Here is a 23,485-nt window from a genome sequence, read left to right as displayed (position 1 = left end):
TAGTCAATCTTGTCTTACTGGAGTGTGAATCTGTATGCTACCGGTTTTAAGCATATATATTATACTTTATATTTTTACATCTATCAGGCCAAATGTAAGCACTTGCAATGCTTCTTTAGCTACCATGGGAAAATTTCAACCACGGAAGTTGAACCATTGAAATAAATTGAAATTAAGTGCATATGTCTTGCTGAATCTTACCCATAATGCAACAAGAATGGTAGTGGCTCTGTCGTGCTAACATGGCCCCACCCATCTCCACCTCCTCTTTGTGCAATTGACGTTCCACATTAATATAATGTATTTGCATTCATTGCAACACACACTAGGCTTTGTAGGTTTACTCAGTTGTCAATTGGTTGTATATACATATGAAGCGTAACATTTTTAGAGCAGGTGTCCTACCCCCCATTGTGCAGATTAGTATAATTTTTAGATGCTGAACAATAATAATATTGGTGATACTTGCAACCCCTCACATTAATGAAAGGAATCCATAAAGTATTTGTTTATTTTTCTGGAAAGTGTTACTAATGACAAAGGCAAAAAGAAAAGAAGTATGTGAACTAAGTACAGTGCTACCTTTGGTTACGAACTTAATTTGTTCCGGAGGTCCGTACTTAACCTGAAACTGTTCTTAAGCTGAGGTACCACTTTAGCTAATGGGGCCTCCCACTGCCGCTGCGCCACCAGTGCGCGATTTCTGTTCTCATTCTGGGGCAAAGTTCTTAACCTGAGGTACTGCTTCTGGGTTATCAGAGTCTGTAACCCGAAGTGTTTGTAACCTGAGGTGTTTCTAACCTGAGGTACCACTGTAGACAGAAAGTATCATCGTGCTTCTTTGATTGGTATTTTCCAGATTTACAGCTTGAGAGGAGTAGAAGAGGTCAGATCTTTACTAATGCTTGGGAATGTAGATGTACTGCCTATCATGGCTGCAAGGAATGAAACTGCAGCACATGAACTCAGACTCTCTGCACATTTGGAGACAATATGGCACACCTTGATCAATGCTATAGGGTTCATGTGCAGATTAGGAACGTATGAAGCTGTCTTATATTGAGTCATGCCATCAGTCTGCCTAGTTCAGTAATGGCTACACTAACTGGAAGCGACTCTCCAGGATTTTAGACAGGGTTCTCTCCCAGCCCTACCTGGAGATGCTGGGGATTGAGCCCTTCCCCAAATTGTGAGGGGGATCCTTAGATAGTAATGCCATTTCATGACTCCTCAACAACAACAACAACAACAGCAACACAGGCAAGTAGCATGAGGTGAAAATTGTGTAGAACATCCACAACACCATATAAATTAAGCTGAAAATCCATATAGAAGGACTGAAACTACAGTGGTACCTCAGGTTACATACGCTTCAGGTTACATACGCTTCAGGTTACAGACTCCGCTAACCCAGAAATAGTGTTTCAGGTTAAGAACTTTGCTTCAGCATGAGAACAGAAATCGTGCTCTGGCGGTGCGGCAGCAGCAGGAGGCCCCATTAGCTAAAGTGGTGCTTCAGGTTAAGAACAGTTTCAGGTTAAGTATGGACCTCCGGAACGAATTAAGTACTTAACCCGAGGTACCACTGTAGATATTGATATGTTAAGAATTTAAATAGTGTCAAAGTCTCTTATGGTGTGTCACATGCTTCAAAGATCAACATCTTTTGAGTGCTCATTACCTCAGAACATTTGTGCATAGTTTAGGACTTTTAAAGAGAAATAACATTTGTTTCCCCAAATGCTGGCTATTTACATATTTTACAACCCTGTTTTGCTTTCACATTGCATTTTAGTCCCTTTTCTTTTAGTTATTGCAATCTTTCTTTTACTCAGAAATGCATTGGGATAATGAATCACTCACTGTGCACCTCTCTTCTCTTCATTTTTCATGTTAAATGCACTAATAACACACTATAGCACTGTGTTGCTACTATTAAATGTTTGATTTTTTAAACCAGGTTTTTAAAAATGCAGGGCCACTGGGGGTTTCATGAGAGTCTTGCAGTGCAATATTATACATGTCTACTCAGAAGTAAGCCCAATTGGCTTCAGTGGGACCTATGTAAATGAGTAGAGGATTGCACAATACAAAATACTTGGTCTCACAACACCAATTACTGTCAGCTGATAAAAAAAATGAATTCTAGTAATGTGCAGAAAGGTGTAGAGAATGCCCACATGTGAGATTCCAGATGTGTGTCCTTTCCTTCAGTACCATCAGGATTCCTGGACCGCTGATATCTTTCTAAACATGAACTGTGGCTTAACCTTTGTCTATCACTTTCCATTTCAAAGATAAGGTTAACCAGCTGGATAGACACACGTCTTTATAAAACACACACACAGCAATCCTGAGCTATAGGTATGCTGCAAAGTACAAACACAAGTCAGCATGCCAATATTTGTTTTCAGAAATTCTGGCAATTCAGGCTAATCGCCTCTTTCTTCAACAAGTAGCAATGTTTTTGAAAAAGGGAACAAGTTGTTTGTCTGCTTTAGTTTCTGGTTTTGTTGTTATGCTTTGTGGTTGCTCATTTCTGATGATGAATGCCATCTTAGTTCACAGATAAAGCAGAAAGCAATAATAATAGTAATGAGAATAGTAATCATCATCATCATCTATCCAGATTGCGCATGCCAGTATGCAAAAGATTTGTCTAGATTTTAACATCTTATTCTCCGTCCACCCCTCCAATGGGATACCACACTGAGAGGTTAAGTGGGAGAAAAGATAAGACTCAACTTAGTGGAAGGGGGTTGGGTCCTCCTCTGGACTGGCTTTCTCAGCTGAATGGTGATGGCGGGGAACAGTGCACATATGTGCAGACCTAACACATGCAACTTTGCAAAATGGCACCAGCCACCTCCATGCACTTCTTATTAAGGGGCAGATCCCTACACAGTGCTGCAAACTTGACATATATTTACATTCACAGCACATTGCTTTATTACACTGTTCTACGAAACTGAACAGCAGAAATTACTCTGCTGAAGTTTTCTTTTTTAGGTTTCTCTGGCATCCTTCAGTTCTGGCAGGGACTGTAAAATCTGACTGATCAGCAACCCTCGTCTCCCGCACTCCAGAACCTTGTAAGCATCTGTCTGTATATCAAAGACCTTGCTTCTACAAGGGATTACGCATTACAGTAACTAAGTGAGTGGGCTGAGTTGTGCCATATATTTTTCTCCCTATTGGCATTATGGTGCACACAGGAAAGATGATTATGAATGAACCAGTATAGTTCTCACTGACAGTGTCTGGGTGGGAAATGGGACCCACTTTGTTGCATGTTGGGACCATACATGGTTCACTAGGTGTCAATTAGGATAAAATGATAACATCGTTTCTCCCATGAGAACCCAAATGCTTTCATGTATGTGTGACACCTGGTGGATTACTTGTGGGGACCTGATGAAATGAACACAAAGTCCTGTATGTTATTATAGCACCACATACATATCAGAAGAGTTTTGCCTTATAAAATTATTCCCAGAGGACTAGGGCAAAGAAATGTGTGAGTGTGATTTATAAGGCCAATTTATTTCTATAAATTCATCATCCATCATCATCATCATTTTGGGCGGCTCCCAACAGAACACTAAAAACAGAATAACACTTCAAACATTAACAGGGCATAAACAGGGCTGCTTTCAGATGTCTTTTAGAAGTCAGATAGTTTATTTCCTTGACATCTGATGGGAGGGTGTTTCACAGGGCGGGCGCCACTACCGAGAAGGCCCTCTGCCTGGTTGCCTGTAACCTCACTTCTTGCAGTGAGGGAACCGCCAGAAGGCCCTCGGCGCTGGACCTTAGTGTCCAGGCTGAACGATGAGGGTGGAGACACTCCTTTAGGTATACTACCTAAGAGAGCAAGAAAAGGAGAAAATGCTGTTTTATATACTGGTCCCGTGACGCTATTCCCATCCCACAGAGGCAATGTGCTTTAGCATTGAATTTATATCGGGTTTAAGATATTTGTGAATGGGGATCATGTTCAGAAAATATACAGCACTACAAATTAAACTGCAATATCGGTAACCCAACAGAGTTCCATGTGCAGGAAAAATGCAAAGTGGGTTCTGTGCCCATTAGAATAACTGCAGACTAGAAAATAGATACCAAAACAGCATTTTTGCCTTACAGCAGCAACCAGTGAAGGAAATTAGGGCAAGAGACACTGATTTGCTCAAAGACAACTAGCTAGTTTCCTGGTTTACAGCATAATCCTAAGGATGACTGTGCAGAAGTAAGATCTGTTGAATCCAGTGTGGCTTACTCCCATGTAAGTGGGGCTGGGATTGCAGCCTTATAGTTATTTTATTGTTTCTGTAGTAATAGTGTTTCCTATAGTTATACTAGGGCTTGCTCTGTGGGTATGTGAAATGTGAAAGTCAGATGCATTCCTTGAAGCGCTTGAAGACTTCTGCCAGGCAAATGCAATGAGTCAGGAATCCCTGGATGTGTCCACTTTGTATTTGTAGGAAATGGAGACATCTGTCAATTTCAGTTTCTCTCGGTTTCTTGTTTTTCTTACATTAAGTTTGATTTCAACACATCTGCATGCTTTTTTTTTTAAGGCCTCACCAAAATTCATCATCATTTAAGTGCACATTTTTGTGTGCAATTTTGCTGAATATGCACATATTTCCATGCAGTTTTCCCTGTAATAAAGCATTTTTGTGTGTAGTTTTCACTAATAGGTGCATTTTTGTGCACCTTTCCCCACTGTACACACTTGTGTACCCATTTCTGGATTGAAGAACTACATCACAAAATCTTGAGAATGAATTTCGAAGAATAGCTGTGTTTCAGTTTGCATATAGTTTTCAGAAGTGTGAATTTCTCCCTTCCCTAATTTGGAGGCCCAATTCCTCCTTTATATATTTTCTGTAGCGAAAGCATCAAGCTGTTTCCCCAAGAAACATTAATGCCACAGAAAACTGTGAAGCTACTCCATTATTTTATTTTACTACATTCCATCCATTTCTATTCCACTTTTCTTCCATTCTTTCAAGGCAGCTTACACAGAATGCCCAGGTAGTCTCCCTTGCAGGCAGTGACCCAACCCAAACCTGCTTAGTATTAGCAGTTAGTATCACTAGCCCATACTTAGCCCTTGCCCTGGGAGCATTATACTATATGTAATCAACGTTCCACGCAGGCTTTCTCAGCATAGTACATCCAGGCACTTTGAGAATGGAATTAACCCAGCCTCCTTCCTCCTTCTAGCATGTCTAATTTCAAATGGGTTTCCCTGTTCTCATAGAGCTAAATAATACACTTGCAAAAAGCTGGTGCAAAAGTGCTCTGGGCTGAAGAAACTTGCTAAGCCTGTAATGAAACTCCACCTTCTCTTCCCCTTCTACGGAGCACTTCTGCTGTTGGCCAGAAGGTTGCCCTCAGCCAAAGAACAACCTCCTAGAACAAAAGATGGCTGAAGGTTTAATTAAATTATATATATATATAATTAAACCTATATATATATATATAGGTTGTGTGGCAACATTCTCAGCTTCTCTCTCATTCATATATATATATATATATATATATATATATATATATATATATAACAACAAAGCAGTAAACATTATATTGCTTTACTAAGCTCTTTATGGATGTCCCATTAACTTCTTACATACTGGCATTATAAGACATGTTTCTGCCCCCCTCAATGGACATTTGAATAACTGTTCAACATTTATTTGTGTTTCCACTCACAACTGACATAATTGTGCATCATGTTGTGTTCTTGTTCAAAATCCCAGACTTGTATGAGAAGTATAATGCAGGTCTAAATAATTGCTGTGTGTCGTATGCACAATTAGCTTAATTGCAGAAAGGCTTGGACATCCAATGATTATTTCCCCCCTATTGATCCAATGATATTTGTTCCAGTTCAGGAACAATTATCTGCAACAGCAAATACACAATTTCTGCATCAGGAGTGTTAAATTATAGGACAAGGTCCAATTAAGTCATACTCAGGGTAGAGCCATTGAAATCAATGGACGTAAATTACTTTAATTATTTCAGTGGGTCTATTTTGAGCATGACTAATGCTGGACTTCACCCACAGTTATTTGCAGCATCATTGGGGCTCTTTCATATGTATGCACCAGGAAGACTGCATTCCTTTGCTCATGGTTTGACCTTGGAGGCCACAAATAGAACATGTTTCTCTTTTAGAATTTTATGTTTAGTTTGGCCACATATGAAGTAGTCATTAGTGGTGCCCCAACCCTATGTGGAACATGGGTTGTATCCAATTCCCATCCTACTCAGAGGAGAGTCATTGAAATGAATGAGTATTACTTAGTTCTATTAATTTTAATTGGTCTATTCTGAGTTGGACTTTGTTGCTAATTTGTTGTTGATTACTAATAACTGAAACTCGGTGGATAGTAGTCAACGACATTTTACTCAGAGTAAACTCATTGAAATTAATGGACCTAACTTAACATTTCATTGGAGTAAAATGCCATTGCATACAATGGACTTTGATTAACTGTTGACTTCATGTGCACCTCCTCTGAAGCAGTTGTTGCATGCCCCATTTCTCAGAATTTTGGACATTAGTTTACATTATGCTGCCTTAACAGTTAAATATTACCATTTTGACAGCTTTCCATTTTTGTGGATGAAGAAGGTAAAGAAGGCATTGGTCAGTAATTGTACACTGTGCAAAAAATTCAAACAGAAGCAAAGTGAAAGTTGTGTAAATGAGCACAGTTGGTAAGGATTCATTGGCAGGCATTTCTCCACTCCAGACTTCTGTGAGAGAACAATATGTGCTAGCAAGCAGATCTATTTTTACAAACTAAGGAATAAATCCTATCAGCCTTACTCGTATTGAGCTTTTAGGTCTCTAGGGGCTGTTTGATAACTGGGGCACAGATTCGAGGGGGTACAATGTAAACTGTTGGGGGGCGGGGGGAGCAGAGGGGCTGTCATATCATCAGGAATCACATTTCCTAGCCTAAATACAGTGTTCTGGGGCCAGAATATCATGTCAATAACCTAGTTTGTAAGTGGGGTTTTTATATGATAGAAGTGACATGAGAAATCTCACTTGGAAATATACTATGGCATTTACCAGTCATCATTTACTATGCGATACATCATTTGGGAGGAATCTTATCATGTACTTAACACCAAGTTTGATGAGTTGTCTAATATCTCATCTGACCGGCTTTAGAGCTAAAACAAAATTCCGTACAAATTCAAAACATGGAAAAATTCAGAATTCAGCTTTTTGTTTAAAAAAAATTCTTCATGAGATAGGAGTCATGTGAACTGGCTATTATTGTGGATGGAGGATAATTTCATTCATTTTTAAGTGAACCAGCCAAATTCATATCTCCAAGAAAAACACAGAGATTGGAACATAATTATTCCTCAGATTTTGCACTTATTTGAATTTTATGACATAATTTTTGGCTCAATAAATGTACCAGATGTGTAAAGAAAAGATATATTTTAGGACAACATGCATTTGGCTGGCCTCAACCAGAGCCAGGGCTTTTTCGGCTGTGGCTCCGATCTGGTGCAACGCTCTGCCACAAGAGACTAGGGACTTGACATCTTTCCGCAGGGCCTGCAAGACAGAGCTGTTCCATCAAGCCTTTGGCCAAGGCACAGCCTGACTCCCTCCTTTAGCAATCTTCACAGAACTCTAGTCCAATGGTTGCCATCAATTTGATTTGAATTAATTTTATAATGAAATGATTTTAGAATGTTGTATTATTTTATTGTTTTTAGCCGCCCTGAGCCCGGCTTCAGCTGGGGATGGCGGGATATAAACAAAAAATTATTATTATTATTATTATTATTATTATTATTATTATTATTATGAAATGTGCACATTGAGATAAAATATGTGCATTTTGTAATAAAATATAGCACACATTTAAATACATGTTTAAATACAATTTGCAAATGTATTATTTTTAAAACTAGAAGATTAATGTGTGATGGAACAGATGTGTGAACCTGCAAAACTGGCATCCATCACTAGTTCTCACTTGATGTAGGTTAATGGGCAGACATTGTGCCTAGTACAGCCATATCCATATCTTCTTGATTACTGTTGAGTCCATTGTGCTTTACCTATTGGGTGGAGGGGGGGGGAGATTTATTTTCCTGAGAGACTAAACTTCAGTCACTGAAATATTCAATCAAATCAGGATTCAGAGTGCCTCCTTTTCACACCTAATTCTTTTGCTCTGCTTCCAGGTTCCATGTACGATGGTCTGGCTGATGGTCACAGCTATGGAACAGCCCGTGGTTCCTACTATGCCAAAGCTCACACAGGGAGCAACAACTGGGGACATGGGGTAAGGTTTTCTCTAAGAACCCTGGGATGCTGATGGTGGGCAAGGGGAGAAACAGTGGCGGGGCTCTTCTGTCACAAAGCAAAAATAGCTTTCTTCCTTGGAAAGGCAATAACTCATTTGAAACAAGAATGATATGTCACTGTTATGCTATATGATGTGTTGTTGAATATATTGACTCAGAACCCAATCATCTGCTTAGATTTGGGGTGGGGGCCTTTATCATTTTTTCCCCATTTCCCATTAATTCTTCCATGATCTCCTTTTCCCCCCTTTTCTTTTTTCTTCTCTTATTTTTTTCCTGTAAGCACTCTGCTGTATGAAGAAGCCCCTCATCACAGCTTTGCTAGTGCCCCAAGTCACATTTATATCTGTATCTTGATTTAAATTTATTTCAAAATAGTCCTTCAAAAGATTTTCTGCCTTTTCCAGGGTCAATTGGCTGTCCAATAAGCTTTCATTTAGTCTCCATCTGAATGTTGAGTTCTGCTGTCCTTTTAATTCCAGATATACTGGATTATGGTCCGAGAGGTTCCTAGGTTGTATTTCTGTCCTTCTTGTTCTTATCAATATTTCTTCTGAGATACATATTGAGTGAGTTCTTCCAGCAGACTGATTAGGCTCTGAGAAATGTGTAAATTGTCTTTCAAACAAGTGTTTATATCTCTGTACATCATTCAATTTAAAATTCTCAACCAGATTGAAAAGATTTATAGGTAGTCTCCCTTCTTTAGAATCTGATTTTCTTATTGTTCTGTCCATATCTAGGGAGAGAACACCATTCAAGTCACCTATTAATATTATTTTCTGGTCCATAAATTCAAACATTTCCCCCTCTAATTCTTTGTAAAATTCCGATTTCTTTTTAAATTTGGTGCATAAATCCCCACAATTACTATTTTTTCCCCTTGTGATGATACCTGTACCACTATCACTCGTCTCTTTTTGTCCTTATATTTTTTCCGTTTCAAGTTTTTCTTTTATATAGATTATCATGCCTCTTTCTTTGCTTTCATCTGAAGAAACAAAGTCCAAACCCGATCTTTTATTTATTAACACTCTTTTATGTCTTCTAGCAGCATGTGTTTTCTGTAAACAAATTATATCCAGATTTTGTTTTTGTAAAATATATTCTATTTTGTTTTGCTTCTTTTTATTATTCAGTCTGTTAATGTTCCAAGTCAAATCCATTTCTCTGCTTTATTTAGAGTCCTTAAGATTATCTTTATCCTGTTCTCTTCATCCTCCCACTGCTCCTTTTTCTTCCTCATCTGGTTCAGGTCTCTTTGCTTTCAGCTTTTTCTTATTTCTTTCCCAGAATGTTTCTGCCTCATTTGGGTCTCTACATCTTTGTTTCTTTCCATTAAATGTAAATGAGATGCCTTCCGGGTATTCCCATCTATAACAGATCTCGTGTGTTTTTAGTGCTTCCGTCAAAAATTTATAATTATTTTTTTCTCTCAAAATTCGAGCTGGAGTTTCTTTAAGTATGATTATTCTTTGGTTGCCTATGTGCAGCTTCTTCTCAAAATTGGTCTGTAGGATTCTGTCTTTAATTATCCGTGAATTTAATGTCACCAGACAGTCACCTGGTAGTTTTTGAGCTTTAGCATAACTCAATTTTACTCTAAAAACTACTCAGATCCCAATCATCTGCTTGGATTTGGGGTGGGGGCAGTCATGTAAAGCAGGGACTTGGCCTAGGCTACAAGTCCATTACCATGGGGGGCGAATTGAGGCTCAGTTGCTGGTCATGCTTGAAGACGTTTATGGAACTATATTTTTGCTCTATTTGTGCATTTATATTACATAGTATTTCAAGATCTCATGAATTTTGCCAGAGCCAAGCAGAAGCAATGTTTCAACAGAGCAAGCAGCATTGTGGAGTAATAAAGGAGGGGCACCAGAACTTGACTAGAAACAAAACACAACTTTATTTTTATCTCTGTCTAAGATTACAATGGCAATGAAACTAGTGTGGAGGCAAGTGTGCTTAGCTTCTAATCAGGCACCCAAGGAAACTGTACTGAGATGGCTGTCCTGCCACTCAAAATCAATCCCTGCCTTTCTGGCTCAATCCTGAGCCAGTCCCTATTTGCAATCCTACATGTACAAGCATTCTCCGCCCAGCAGCTTCCCAGTATTGCTGTGTGCAGTCCACCTCGTGCCTCCCGCTGAGAGATTGTTGCAGAACTCCTGCTCTCTTCTTCCTTGTGTAAGTCACATTTAAGGATGGTTTTCACTGCCTTTCCAAGCTGCTTCTCATACACTCCTCCTCCTGTCACAGGAAATAGCCAGCTCAGCTTGGTTTCCTTGGCACTCTCACTAACCTCAAAACAAAAGCAGTAGCCTTCGTAAACAAACAAGGAAGATGGAGAGCACACACCCCTCCAAAGATGAATCTCATTGCCCTAATGGAGAAGAACCACATCCTTCACTAACCTGGGTTGCCTAAATAATCACCAGCTGTGGGGGAACTTCCTATCTTGGAGAGCATGATGATAGGACAATAGGACATCCCACTGCATACCATGTTTCTCCCTTAGGCTGCCTTCTCTTCTGAGCAATTCTTTGATCATTCTCATTAATGAAACTTTTTATGTTGGTTTTGTCTCTTTGGGATATTGAAGTCTACAACATAACAGAAGATCTCTCCTTCCCAGCAACAACAGCATGTGCTCAGCAATAAGTCTCAGGACAGAGTGCATATCATGTCTTATTTCCCTGGTCTCTTCTACAAAATGAAACACACATAACTGACATTTTCTTCACACACAGCCACAAAGTGTATGAAGAGCGTAGTGTAAGCATGCACACTCTCTTGTCTCCCAGATTCAGTGTGAAAACTGGCTTCAAGCTGTTTCTCTGCCTCCTATAAAGCTAACTGAATGGGCATCATTGCTTTCCGAAACTCTGCTGCGTATTACATTCCGTAACCTAGGGAGAGATTCTCAGGAGAACATCTTCTCTCATTGCACACACGTGTCACTCGGCTTCTGTATTTCTTAGTTTCATTAGAAATATTTCTTTAATTAGTCATGGAAATGACTACTGCCGAAGCATGTTAAATCTTTTGTAAACGAGGGAATTTACAGGCTGGGGAGAACGAAAGCTACTCATTGCAGAGGGCACGCCTAACAATGTACTGTATAAACTCAAAGTCGGTGATGCTGCAGTCAGACAGATTCAGGCAAACATGAGAGAAGAATCATGCTGTGCAAGTAATAAAGGAGGTGGGAGAGAGAAAGAATATGTTGGGTGTTGGTTAAATCCACGGCTGTCTGAGTTTCCCATGACCGGGCCAGGTTACAAAGCTGCTGTTTTTCATGGCTCTGCAAATTGGATCCTGTTAAAACATTCAAATAGCCATCATCTAAATGTATTGTAATGTGATAACGCTGTCCCTGGTAATCCTGTTTCACCAGTATTATAAGTCTGAGAGATGGAAAGGGAAATCTTTGTAATCTTCTGCCCATACTGCTTGCATCGGGGAATCCTCTGAAACCAGCTGGCTGAGCTGCAATAGTGACGTGGGACGCCACTGAGAGCTAAACTCTTTGCAGCCCAGCAGAGAAGGAAGGAGAATTGTCTGTTTATCTGGGGATTAAAGCATCATACCACCCAGACAGATAAATGAGGATCTGTACTGAGCATGAAACATTTCCCCCCAGTCATCTTGCAGTGAGATTTATGCAGAACTGGATAATTTCAGAGTCAAATGCATTCTCATAACACCAGCCAGTTGAACAAAATTGGTTTTTTTAAAACTTGCCTGTGATTGAGGCTAGTGTCAGACAATATGTCAGACATAGGGGTGTTTATTTATTTGTTTGTTTTTGTATATTAAACAATTCTGCCATGTGGATACCAGGGCAATATGAAATAGATTGCACTATAAGATGACCAAAAAAAAATTATGTGTGAGTGTGAGAAGAAACGTTATCTGAATTCATTTTCACATTCTGATCAAATTATGCCCAAGCTGTCTTTGGATCAATTGATTAAAGAGAGCATACAAAATAACAAATTTTATAAATAAATAAATAAATAAATAGACACTTGGACACCTGTGCTTTCTGAAAGAAATGGGAAAGTGTCAAAGAAAAATATGAAAGTGAAGGGAAGAAATATTTCAAATCCAGATGAAATTTTATTTTATTTTATTTTTAGTTGTTATCCAAGTTTTTCTGTTCCAGTTGTGTGTAACAGACTGGAATGAGTGCATTTCGCAAGCAGGATCCAGGGTGTGCACAATACATCATTCAGGGTGGCACTCCATCATATTTCATTGCTTTGGCTTTCCCCTCTGGCCTGAGAGACACCTCCTCCCAACGTGTTTGTGCAATTTTATTGTTTTACCTCCACACCATTTGCTGCTGTAGAAGTAACTAAACCACCTGTAGTTTTTTTGTTCGGTTCCTATCTTTCTACTAATCGCTTTGCTAGCTATAGAAATTGGAACCACCTAATAAGTAGGCTCATGAGTGGGTTCAATTCCTGTCTCTCCCATTGACTTCCAATTGTCTCTGTGTGTCTGTGTCTATGTGTGCAGGTTGTGGTTCACTTTCTCCAGTTAGACAGGGTAGAGAATGATAGGGATCCACTTCTGAAAAGTTCTTGGTGACCACAGCCTCGCACAATAAAAATTATAAATGTATTATCATGTCACTTAAGTGCTTTGTGAATCATTTTGGTGATATGAACATTTACAATAATTGCTACTTACTTAACTTATGGGGGTGTTAATATATTTAATTAACCATGTTTTAAAAAGAAGATAGACTACATTTGACTTGGCGAGTGGCAAGTTGTGCAGGCCTGGATTACTGAGATAATCCAACACTAAAGTACTGTACAAATTATTATTACTAAGTGGATGATGATTAATAAGGCATTAATATATTTTCCATCTACGACACCTAGATTGCTATGGGATCCTAAGATACACTGGTGTTATGCTGACATTAACAAGCTGCTGATATACATTAGCAGAAATTGGATTGCTTGGCCTCAGTCATAGTTTAGAGCAAAATTTAAAAATCCCCATAAACTTCTGCCATCAGAGAGGAGTGCCATTGGTGGGCAGAAGCTACTATCAGTGGTAGCCAGTAAAAGGTAAAGGTAAAGAACCCCTGACAGTTAAGTCCAGTCACAGACGACTCTGGGGTTGTGGCACTCATCTCGCTTTATTGGCCGAGGGAACCGGCATACAGCTTCCGGGTCATGTGGCCAGCATGACTAAGCCACTTCTGGCGAAACCAGAGCAGTGCACGGAAACACCATTTACCTTCCCACCAGAGTGGTACCTATTGATCTACTTGCACTTTGACGGGCTTTCAAACTGCTAGGTTGGCAGGAGCTGGGACCAAGCAATGGGTGCTCACCCCATCGTGGGGATTCAAACCACTGACCTTCTGATCGGCAAGCCCAAGAGGCTCAGTGGTTTAGACCACAGCACCACCCACGCTAAAACTGAATCTATGGATCTACTGGGTCCAAAGCATGATGGATCCCCCAAGGAACCTGATTCTAATGCTTTTCAGCTGCTCTAGCCTGAAACAAAACAAATGTGAAAAACTTGCCCCTGCCAACTGCCCTTGTTAGCCACATGTTAGTGGATCTGACATTGACTGCTTCCATAGCGGTACTCAATAATTCAAGCAGTGAGAGATATTTGCTTAAAGCAGCCACCTTCTGTTGGAAATGGACAGTGGTGCTGGGGTCTGTTGGGACTGGTGGGGCAGGCAGGTCAACAGTGGGTGTAGCCAGAGTCATTGACAGGCAGAGCCAACTAATTCTGTCTTTGTCTGCAACCTCGTCCCTGCTAAGTTCTGCAAGGGACAACACTGGGACTCAGGAGAAAGAAGGTTATAGCCATTGTCATTACCTAGAGTTGTTGTAGTAGAAACAGGCAGCTGGAGGGCTGGCTGAAGGCAAGCTTAGGTTAGTGAGGCAGTGCCCCTTCACCTAACAGGCCAGCCTCAATTGCAAATGGACTTGGCAGAAGAATGCAGAGAGTCTGTTCACCAAATCAGTAGTTCCTTGTTTTTGGTGATCTTGGCATGCACACAAAGTTGGCAGCCAGAACCTGAGCCTATTCAAAAGGTTTGTTGAAAAGAGTGGATTGGCATTTAAACAGTCTGTAAGGTATACACAATATGTCCAAACATATTTGTTTCATGTCAAGCTGCAAGGGTTCAACATGTTCAGGCTGCCTTTGCATAAAGGGTTTTGTTTTGTGTGGAGGTGGGTTGGGATCGTGTCAGTTGTGTTGATTTAGTGCTTTTGATACCCCACCATTTATTTATAGGATCAAATACGATTTATGACCCACTTTTCAAGGAAATTCCATCACCAGGTGCTTTACAATATGGACATAAAATAAAATAAAATTTGTACCATTTGAAGTTATCTATTTCATAACAACTGTAAGAGCCATCAGAAAAGCAACAAATAACCCAACAAATACCTAGACAAACAGGAACCATTTCCTTTTTTTTCATAATAATTTTTATTAATTTTCCAACACAAATAAACAATCATATCAGAATTTCCACAAATTTAACTCTATTTGGACTTCCTTCAGCTTCTCTGACAATCATCCATATTTGCCTCCTAGTTACGCATTTCTTCTGTTTATATTGCCATTAACCTTCCCTCCCACTTCTATTTCTGTTCAAACAATATATCTCAACTTTCACAGTGCTTCTTGGAACCCCACTAGCGTTGTTTGCACAACACATGTTCTTTTCAGATATTCAACAAATTTCCCCCAGTCCTCGATGAACTTTTGGTCTCGAAGATATCTGATTTTCCCAGTTAGTCTGTCCAGTTCTGCATAGTCTGTCAGCTTCAGTCTCCATTCTTCTACTGTCGGTATTTCCTCTTGTTTCCAATTCTGGGCCAATAGGATTCTTGCTGCTGTAACTGCATATTGGAAAAGTTTAAAGTCCTTTCTTCTTATTTCCTTTCCTGTAATCCCTAAAAGAAATATCTCTGGTTTCTTTGCAAATGTACATTTTAACATCTTTTTCATTTCATTGTATATCATCTCCCAAAATCCCTTCACTTTCTTACATTCCCACCACATGTGATAAAACGTTCCTTCTGTTTCCTTACATTTCCAACATTTATTACATGTCTTATACATTTTTGCTAATTTTACCGGTGTGATATACCATCTGTAAAACATTTTCATAACATTTTCTTTTAGTGTCATACAAGCAGTGAATCTTAAGTTCTCCATCCACAGTTTTTCCCAATCCTCAAACTGTATATTATAACCAAAATCTTTGGCCCATTGTATCATTACCAATTTAACTTCCTCATCTTTCATATTCCATTCCAACAATATTTTGTACATTTTTGACAGAATTTTAGAATCATTATTTATCACTTCCGTCTGGAACTTTGAATCTTTTTCTACATAGCCCTTTTCTTTAATATCTTTTTTAAACATTTCATTGACCTGAAAGTAATGCAACCAGTCATAAACATGTTCTCTAACTTGTTCGTATGGCTTTAGTTTCCATTTTCCTCCTTCTTTGATTATCAATTGACCATATGTGGAAACAGGAACCATTTCCACAGCTTGATGTGCAGTAGCCAGTAAAGGCTATGGAAAAAAGATGACTCTTCAATACTGGTTTAAGACAATCAAATGATGGTAGGGCTACTATGCTGATCCTCAGGGCCAGCCCACCCAGGAGGAAAGGTGAGGTGACTGCCTCAGGTGGCAAGATCTATAGAGGCAGCAGATCCCACTATCAACCTTACTCTTTGTTCCTGCTGTAGATCTCCTCTCACACTTTCTTCCCTGGCAGGATAAGGAACACCATTTTGGGGTCCACCTTGGATGCCAAAATGTCTTGGTTCAGCTGTGCTAATCCTACTGCTGATTCCTCATCCCAGAACCAAACACAGACTGGGAAACTACCAGGACCAGTCTTGGTGGTATGGGCTAAATGAGAGATACCCAAAGGCTGTTATACTAAATTCCACATGGCATTGTAGTCCCCTTCTCCATCATTCTACTTCTTGCACTTCAAGTTGAGTGCTAGCTTGATCAGCTATTTGCTGCTCCAGTGTTGACATTTGCTGCATTCAAACTATGTGGGCTATGTTCAAGGCTGTCTGATCTAGCTTGAATGGCTGGAGACTTACCTTGGCTACACTCTTTTTTTTTTTTTTTTTAGTAAGCCATACACCTTTATAGCAGCAAAAGAGAGAATAATAGAGAGATAGCAGCTTGGCACAGACGTTGAGTCCCTGGGGCATTTGCAGCTAACAAAAGCTAGCTATTATGTTTCCATTAAAGACTTAACATATTATTTATGTAGGGCTTCTGTTTTCTTTTGCATTTATTCACATCAAGTGTCTGGAAGGAGAACAAACGAAAAAGATGTTTGTGCACAAGTGTGTTTGTACACTGTTCATTTCGATGTGTTTATGAGAAGGAATTATCAAGGGGGGTATCCTGAATTTTGGAATGGCAGGCTCCTTTTCTGTGCTATTGAGCTGTTAACACGTTCTTCTTCCCAGTGAAGCTTGGGAGCTGTGGATGCCAAGTTATTAGCTCTGGGAAGACACCTTTCTGCTAAACAAGTTCTTAGAAACAAGTCAATGCAAGCACAGCTTGGGTGGAGTGAGATGCACAAGATTTATCCTGCAGAGATGTGGAAAAACAGCTTCTATGGTGTTAAAAGAAGCTCATTATCAAAACCAATGTTTGAATTTTGCTATAAGCTGAACCCTGATATCACAGGCTCCAAAGTTCTGCATCTCGTTCTTTCCCAAGATTCTAGCTGATGGTTTGTTTTTTAATAGACAGCATTGCAGTTTGCTATTTTATACTGAAAGCATAGATCTACTTTTGCTCTTCAGCTTTCTTTTCTTTTTTTTTCTGCCATGTCAGATAGCAGATGGTCTCTCAGTAAGATGGACAGGAGAGGGCCATCACTTCTCATGTTTATCAGGAAAGGAAAATGTTCTGTCTCCAACAAGGGCACATTCTTGTCAGGGCAAGCTTTGTGTCAGCGAAACGCTTCCCTGAGTTTGGAAGACTTAGGCATAAATTTGGGTGCATTTTAACTGGAATAGTACTCTACACAAGGGAGAAGGTCTCAGAGAACCCACTGAATCCTAGTGATCCAGTAGAGCAGGCTTCCTCAACCTCGGCCCTCCAGATGTTTTGAGACTACAATTCCCAGCATCCCTGACCACTGGTCCTGCTAGCTGGGGATCATGGGAGTTGTAGGCCAAAAACATCTGGAGGGCCAAGGTTGAGGAAGCCTGCAGTAGAGCTGGTGTGCATGCTTAAAAAACAAACTCAGAAGTTATGACATTAACACTTTGGTTGAATGCATCATGTTAGGGATATAATTAGCAGCTGTCTCACAGACACTTAGGACTCAGCTAGATTGGTAAAGAAAAAGCGTTGTATATGCGATATAAAACTGTGACAACAGATGGCACTGTGGGGTCCTGTCTTTCACTACTGGATTTCTCTGTATGAGTTTACAGTGCATTTAACTGAACCGCTTCTTTGATGTGTCTAGATCTAGCCTTAATATGTGTGCTAACTGAAAGCAAAAATCCTAGTGAATACAGTGGGATTTACTTATCCTGAGTAAACACCATGGGATGTTGCTGCACATTCTGGTTTGGCTATTTATTTATTGCATTTCTAAAACCCACCCTTTAGGCAGAATGCCTCGTGGAGCAGCTTACAAATATCTGTAGTAGGTCCCTGCCCTCAGGCTCACCATCTAAAAGGACATGGTACATGAAGAAAAGGAGGGTGGGAGAATGGAGGGAAAAGCAAGCTCAAGCACAAATTACTGAAGTTGTTATTGTTACATGGATACATGGATGTATATTCTGCTTGAAATGTGTGGTAAAAGAGTAACCTTCAAATGAGCACACAAAAAGCCTTGGACTGAATGAATCCATATTAAGGTGTTTCACAGTCTCTCTCCTTCTCTTAAGAGAGTTACTTTGCCAGACAGGATAGAGATACTCCAGGCTTGGAGATGGTTCAACATGTTTACACTGTAGGCCAGGACATACTTGAAATTGTTCACAAATCCAAATTTCTGAACATATGTTCATTAAGTAGATGCAAAAAGCCTCAGTGAGGTGGGGGGAAAATGGGGGGGGGATTAGGAAGTTCTTAAATTGCTGCACTGAACTTCAGTGAATTGCTGAGGCAGCTCTGGCCTGTGGTTGCAATTCTCTATTTTATTTGCACTTTTTGTCCTTTCCCCTCTACTTTGTGGTTGAGAGTGGAGGGGTAAAAATACACTCGGTTCATATTAATGTGTAACGCTGTGATGAGAAAAATCCTGAGGGGTGCTGAGTAGAGTGAAATTCACCAGCAATGTGAAATGACTTGCTTTAGGCAGAACCATTATGAGACTAGATGAAGGCAGGAATTGGTTTCGTCCAGAGCAACCTAAACTGTCCTTCTACCAGATGTGTGTTTGTGTGTTGGATTAGGAGGGGCTCCATCCAGTTCTGGCAGCCTCCCACTGACCACCAGTCTCATGGAAGGCTTTGCAGTATCCTTAAAGGGATGTTTCACATGTGGGGATGAGCCAGGCCAGGATCTGTGGCACAGCTGTATGGGGATCCAGGCCCCATTGTTGCACCAGCCTGATTCAGGACTGATTATCCTGCTCCCTGCCCCTTTCGCTATAGCTTTCATGAGTAGATCTGGCTATGGCTCCATAAAGCAGCACTGGTGAGGTGTGGCAGAAAAAGAGTGCCTCCTATATGGTGCAGAAAGCCTTAAAAAAAAAATATTGGCCCAAATATTGGTGATGGGTATGCCATGTGGACTTTGCTTCAGGTAGCAAAATGTCTTGGGCTGTCACTGCTTCTACTGAACATGGCTCATTCATTCTTCCTATCAAAGGTAATGAGTGGAATGCTACTTTTGATTAGAGTGGTTACTTATGCATCCCCCAGATAGAAGAAACACATAAAATTTGCATAGGATATTTTTTGTATAGATGCATTTTATTTTATTTTGAAAAATAGATATTCTAATTTAAATAGAAACACATAGAGGGGAATACTGATCAGTGTGCTGACAAGTAGTAACTGTTGATGGGCAATGTCAAGGCCCCTGCTTTGCCTTCTTAGGGTACTTCATCTTTAAGCTGGGCTTGGACTGGACAGCCCTTCGAATGGAAGGTTGTCCAGTATAAGAGCACATGGCCACTCTACTTTCATTGGACATGGTGTTCGGTACCTCTCAGGGATCTAAGTGGTCTTTGTAAAGCAAGTGAAATTCTAACTTTGATCCTTGTATTTCCTATTCTCCCCCTTCTCCCTCTCCCCAATCTCCCCCAGCTGTACAATGGAACTCTCAAAAGAGAAGCCGAGAACAAACGCTACAGCTCCTACAGCCAAATGGACGGCTGGGGCAGCCGGAACTACAACAAGGTCTGTAGCCCAACTGTTCCTGGCAGTGATTACTGCCTTGTGCAGACTATGAAGAGTAGCCGGAGTGAGCCAGACCTCTACTATGACCCTCCAAGAGGTACGCTGAGGAGAAACCAGAGTGGAAGCCGTGTGAGTCACAAGGCCAGTATGCATCGCCATAGCCTATACAACAGCACAAGCAACAACCAGCATGGAATTACAACTGCAACAAGGCCAAACAAAGTAGTTCCAGTCCGCAGCCCCTCTTGCACCTCTGCCAGCATGGTCTATGTACAGCCTGTTGCTAGCAGCAAGCAGGATGCAGTCTATGGACAGGTTAACTCAAAGTAAGTTCTCATGTGTGTCCTTTCTGCTTGTGATTTCTTCTTCATGGTCTGCGGGGCAATTTACTTGATTTTCATCACCATGCAGAAAGAAAAGGTTTGCCAATTCTGAATCCCATCAGAACCTTATTCTGGTGTTTTGCCTCCTGATTTTTTGATGTGGCTTGTATGAATCAAGACTTGAGCCATTTAGTTTGCAATCCTAAGCAAGTTGGACTAGACACAATGGAGCTTCTAAGTAACCATTCATAGGATTGCACTGTTTGGATCTCAGCTGGAAAGGGAAAATTCCATGTTAAAGAATATAACTTGAAACCAGATTTAACAGATCATTTGTCTGTGACACTAATAATGGCAGTCAGATATTCAGCACCAATAACATATGCCTCTACTCTATCTGTTCTTCCCAAGTAAAGAGTTATGAACTAAAGTTTTAAGTGAGGTTCAAGTAATTCGTTTAGCCTACTAGTGGTAATTTTAAAATGTCTTAAGCTTTGGAATAAAGAAAATTCCAGTGAAAACTGATGTATTGACCCTTCAGTTAGATTTATTCTGTGAACCGCCCTGAGACTTACGGGTATAGGGCAGTATATTATTATTATTATTATTATTATTATTATTATTATTATTATTATTATTATTTTGAGGCATGTGACATGGAATCCAGAAAAATGTTTTGGAACTCTATGGAACTTTAGCTTAAAATTACAAAAAGTCTTGTTGCACCTTTAAAGAACAGAAAATGGCACAAGCTTTTATGAACTAGAGTCTACTTATTTAGAGGCCTGAAGTGTTATCCTAAGCAGACAAGTATGGGCTGCTGCATACCTGCTAACTTAGGATAGCACTTCAGACTTATGGCAAAGTGGATATTAGTCCACCAAAGTCTATGTCATAATAAATGTGTTAGTCTCTATAACACCACTCATGACTCTTTTGGGTGTGTGAGGAGAAGATTCTGCCACTCTGGAGTGTCAAATTAGTTGCCCTGCCCAAACTTCTCCCTAAGAAAAGGCTAGTTACCATTGAAAATATTATTACAGATCTGGTTTATTATAGAGCTTTTAAAAAATGAGAGAGCCATTTCAGCTCATGAAGATTCATCAGCAGCATAACTGTTGAGTGAGAAACACTGTCCTCTGCCAAATGTCTCTCAGGAGTGGTCTCTTTGTAGCACCTTTCCTGATAGGGTGTGGTTCACCTTGTAGAACTGGTTCAGATTTGGGAGTTGTCTGTCTTGAAGCACTGGGCCTGGTAGCTGAATCTTCTTGCCAGTTGAACTTGTTCTTGTTGGGGAGTTGTCTCCTTTCTAGAATTGAGACTATCTGCATGGTTCTGAAGCACTGTAGAACTTGAAAATTCAGTCCAGTATCTAATTTGGAGAGGATTTGATGCCACTGGTAATGCCAATTCTTTCTCCAAGGGAAAAAGCTTCTATAACCTATAGGCCTCTGAAAACAGAATCTTCAAATTGAAAACTGTTTTTAAATAATCTGGCGGGTAGGACAAGTGGGGGAGATGGGCCAGCTGCTCTTGGTTCTGCAGAGACCTCTCTCATTCCATTCTAAATAATAGTTGTGATGTCTTTGGTGACATCCCCAAAGCTCCATGCCCATTGCAACTGGTCAAACTCCCCTAAATCTGCTTCTAATTTCAGGGTGGGTAATTCGCAGATCAAAATGGCCTTGAAAATCCTCTGACCCCATCCTTCTCTCTTGAGATCCCTCCTATAAGACTGTGCAAGAGCCCTGATGTGAGGATGAAATTCCACCTATTTCACTGCTCTCTAGGCCATGCACTGCTGGGCAAAGTCACTTCACATGGAGTGTGTCCAGAGCAAAGCTTGTCAGTCCCTGGTCATCCTGCAACCACATCCCCCCCCCATGTTTATGACCACAGAAGGAGGAGAAGTGCAGAGATGGATAACTATGAAAGAACATGTCTAAACTGAGAGGCTGCCCTATTTGTATATTTACAAAACATTTTTGTAATTGCTATATTCACAATAGAGGAAGCAAAGTGGTTCTAGGATATGAATGTGTAGTGGCTTGTAGAAGAAAATTCTTTCGGAAAGTAACTTTCTTACTTGGTAGAAAAGCCCTTAGCTTTTGCTTTCAAATAAAATATGTTAATTTGCCTAAACTGCAGAAATGGGAAGGGATTGGGCTTTTTTATGAAACAATGAGACTTAAACCAGAAACAGGGGCTTAGTGCAATGATCACTAGGTAAATTTTCTAGGGTTTTTGGTTTTGTTTGGTTTTTGCAAAATGTTCTGATGCATGTTCATAGTTATTCCTGGTGTCCTGAAAACCTATTAAGTGGCACATTGCATAATAGAGCACCGTGTACCTACAAATATGGGACAGGCTGAGGACTGAGAATGGTTATCAGTTGAGACTTGAGAATTGATTTATCTCTGGGTGTAAAACATTCCAGGATGGATTGCTACACCTAAGTATGCCAAACATTTGCTCTGATATTCCAGCTCCATCAGTTAGCTCTGATATTCCAGCTCCATCACATGCTTATAGAATTATTTCTACTTTGGATATTTTATCAGGATTGAGCAGAAAAATAATAATAATAATAATAATAATAATAATAATAATAATAATAATAATAAATTTTATTTGTATCCCGCTCTCCCCAGCCAAAGACAGGCTCAGAGCAGCTAACATCATATAAATAAGACAATATGCATAATACAATATGCAATATGCAAATAAAATAACATTCAACATTCATTAAAATAATATAGAATAATATTAAATATCAGCATTTCAAAATTAAACAGAAATCCACTCAGCAATTACAATAAGTAATTTCTAAACTCCAATCAATAAAACAACAGCAAACCACAGTGCACAACATAATACAATACAAAATAAGAAGCAGAGACTGGAGGGTGGGGCAAGGCAGGTGGAAAGAGGCCTTGCCTGATGGAGTCTCTCCCCTCACAGTTCTTCCTCCAGGCATAGCTTCCTTATGAAGAATCCCAGAACCAGGGGGTGGGGCAAGGCAGGTGGAAGGAGGCCTTGCCTGATGGAGTTTTTTTCTCATTACCTATTTTAAGACTTGCCTAAGACTGAATAGATGGTTGTGGGCCCCAGGCACAGTGAAGCTGTGGGTGGTCAGCCCCAAGCCTTGTAGAATTGCAATAAACGCAGGAAAACCACTTGAGATTTATACAGGTCACAACTTTATTGATTACAGATGTCAACAGGTTTTGGGTGCAGGCACTGGGTGTGTAACCTGGATCAACCAGCCCAGTTGCTGGTTGATTATTTTGGCAGGGTTAACCAAGGTTATGAACCACCCTATGACACACACCAAATCAAGGTGACCCCACCTGTGATCACCTGACCTGTCAACACCCATCT

General features: G+C 40.1%; 1 protein-coding gene across 1 annotated transcript in view; it reads left to right on the top strand.

The window, feature by feature from the left end:
- Positions 1 to 23,485, top strand: part of PKP1 (plakophilin 1) — a 47,586-nt gene that overhangs the window by 5,586 nt on the left and 18,515 nt on the right. Inside the window, exons 2-3 of the mRNA XM_081864916.1 lie at positions 8,236 to 8,336; positions 19,689 to 20,107. Of these exons, the coding sequence (XP_081721042.1) occupies positions 8,236 to 8,336; positions 19,689 to 20,107 (520 nt within the window). The remainder of the gene's footprint in view (positions 1 to 8,235; positions 8,337 to 19,688; positions 20,108 to 23,485) is intronic.

This window comes from Podarcis erhardii, assembly GCF_964252035.2.
Source record: "Podarcis erhardii genome assembly, chromosome: 6".
Lineage (NCBI taxonomy): Eukaryota > Metazoa > Chordata > Lepidosauria > Squamata > Lacertidae > Podarcis > Podarcis erhardii.
The sequence above is the reverse complement of the archived record's forward strand: the minus strand, read 5'-3'. Positions and strand labels throughout refer to the sequence as shown.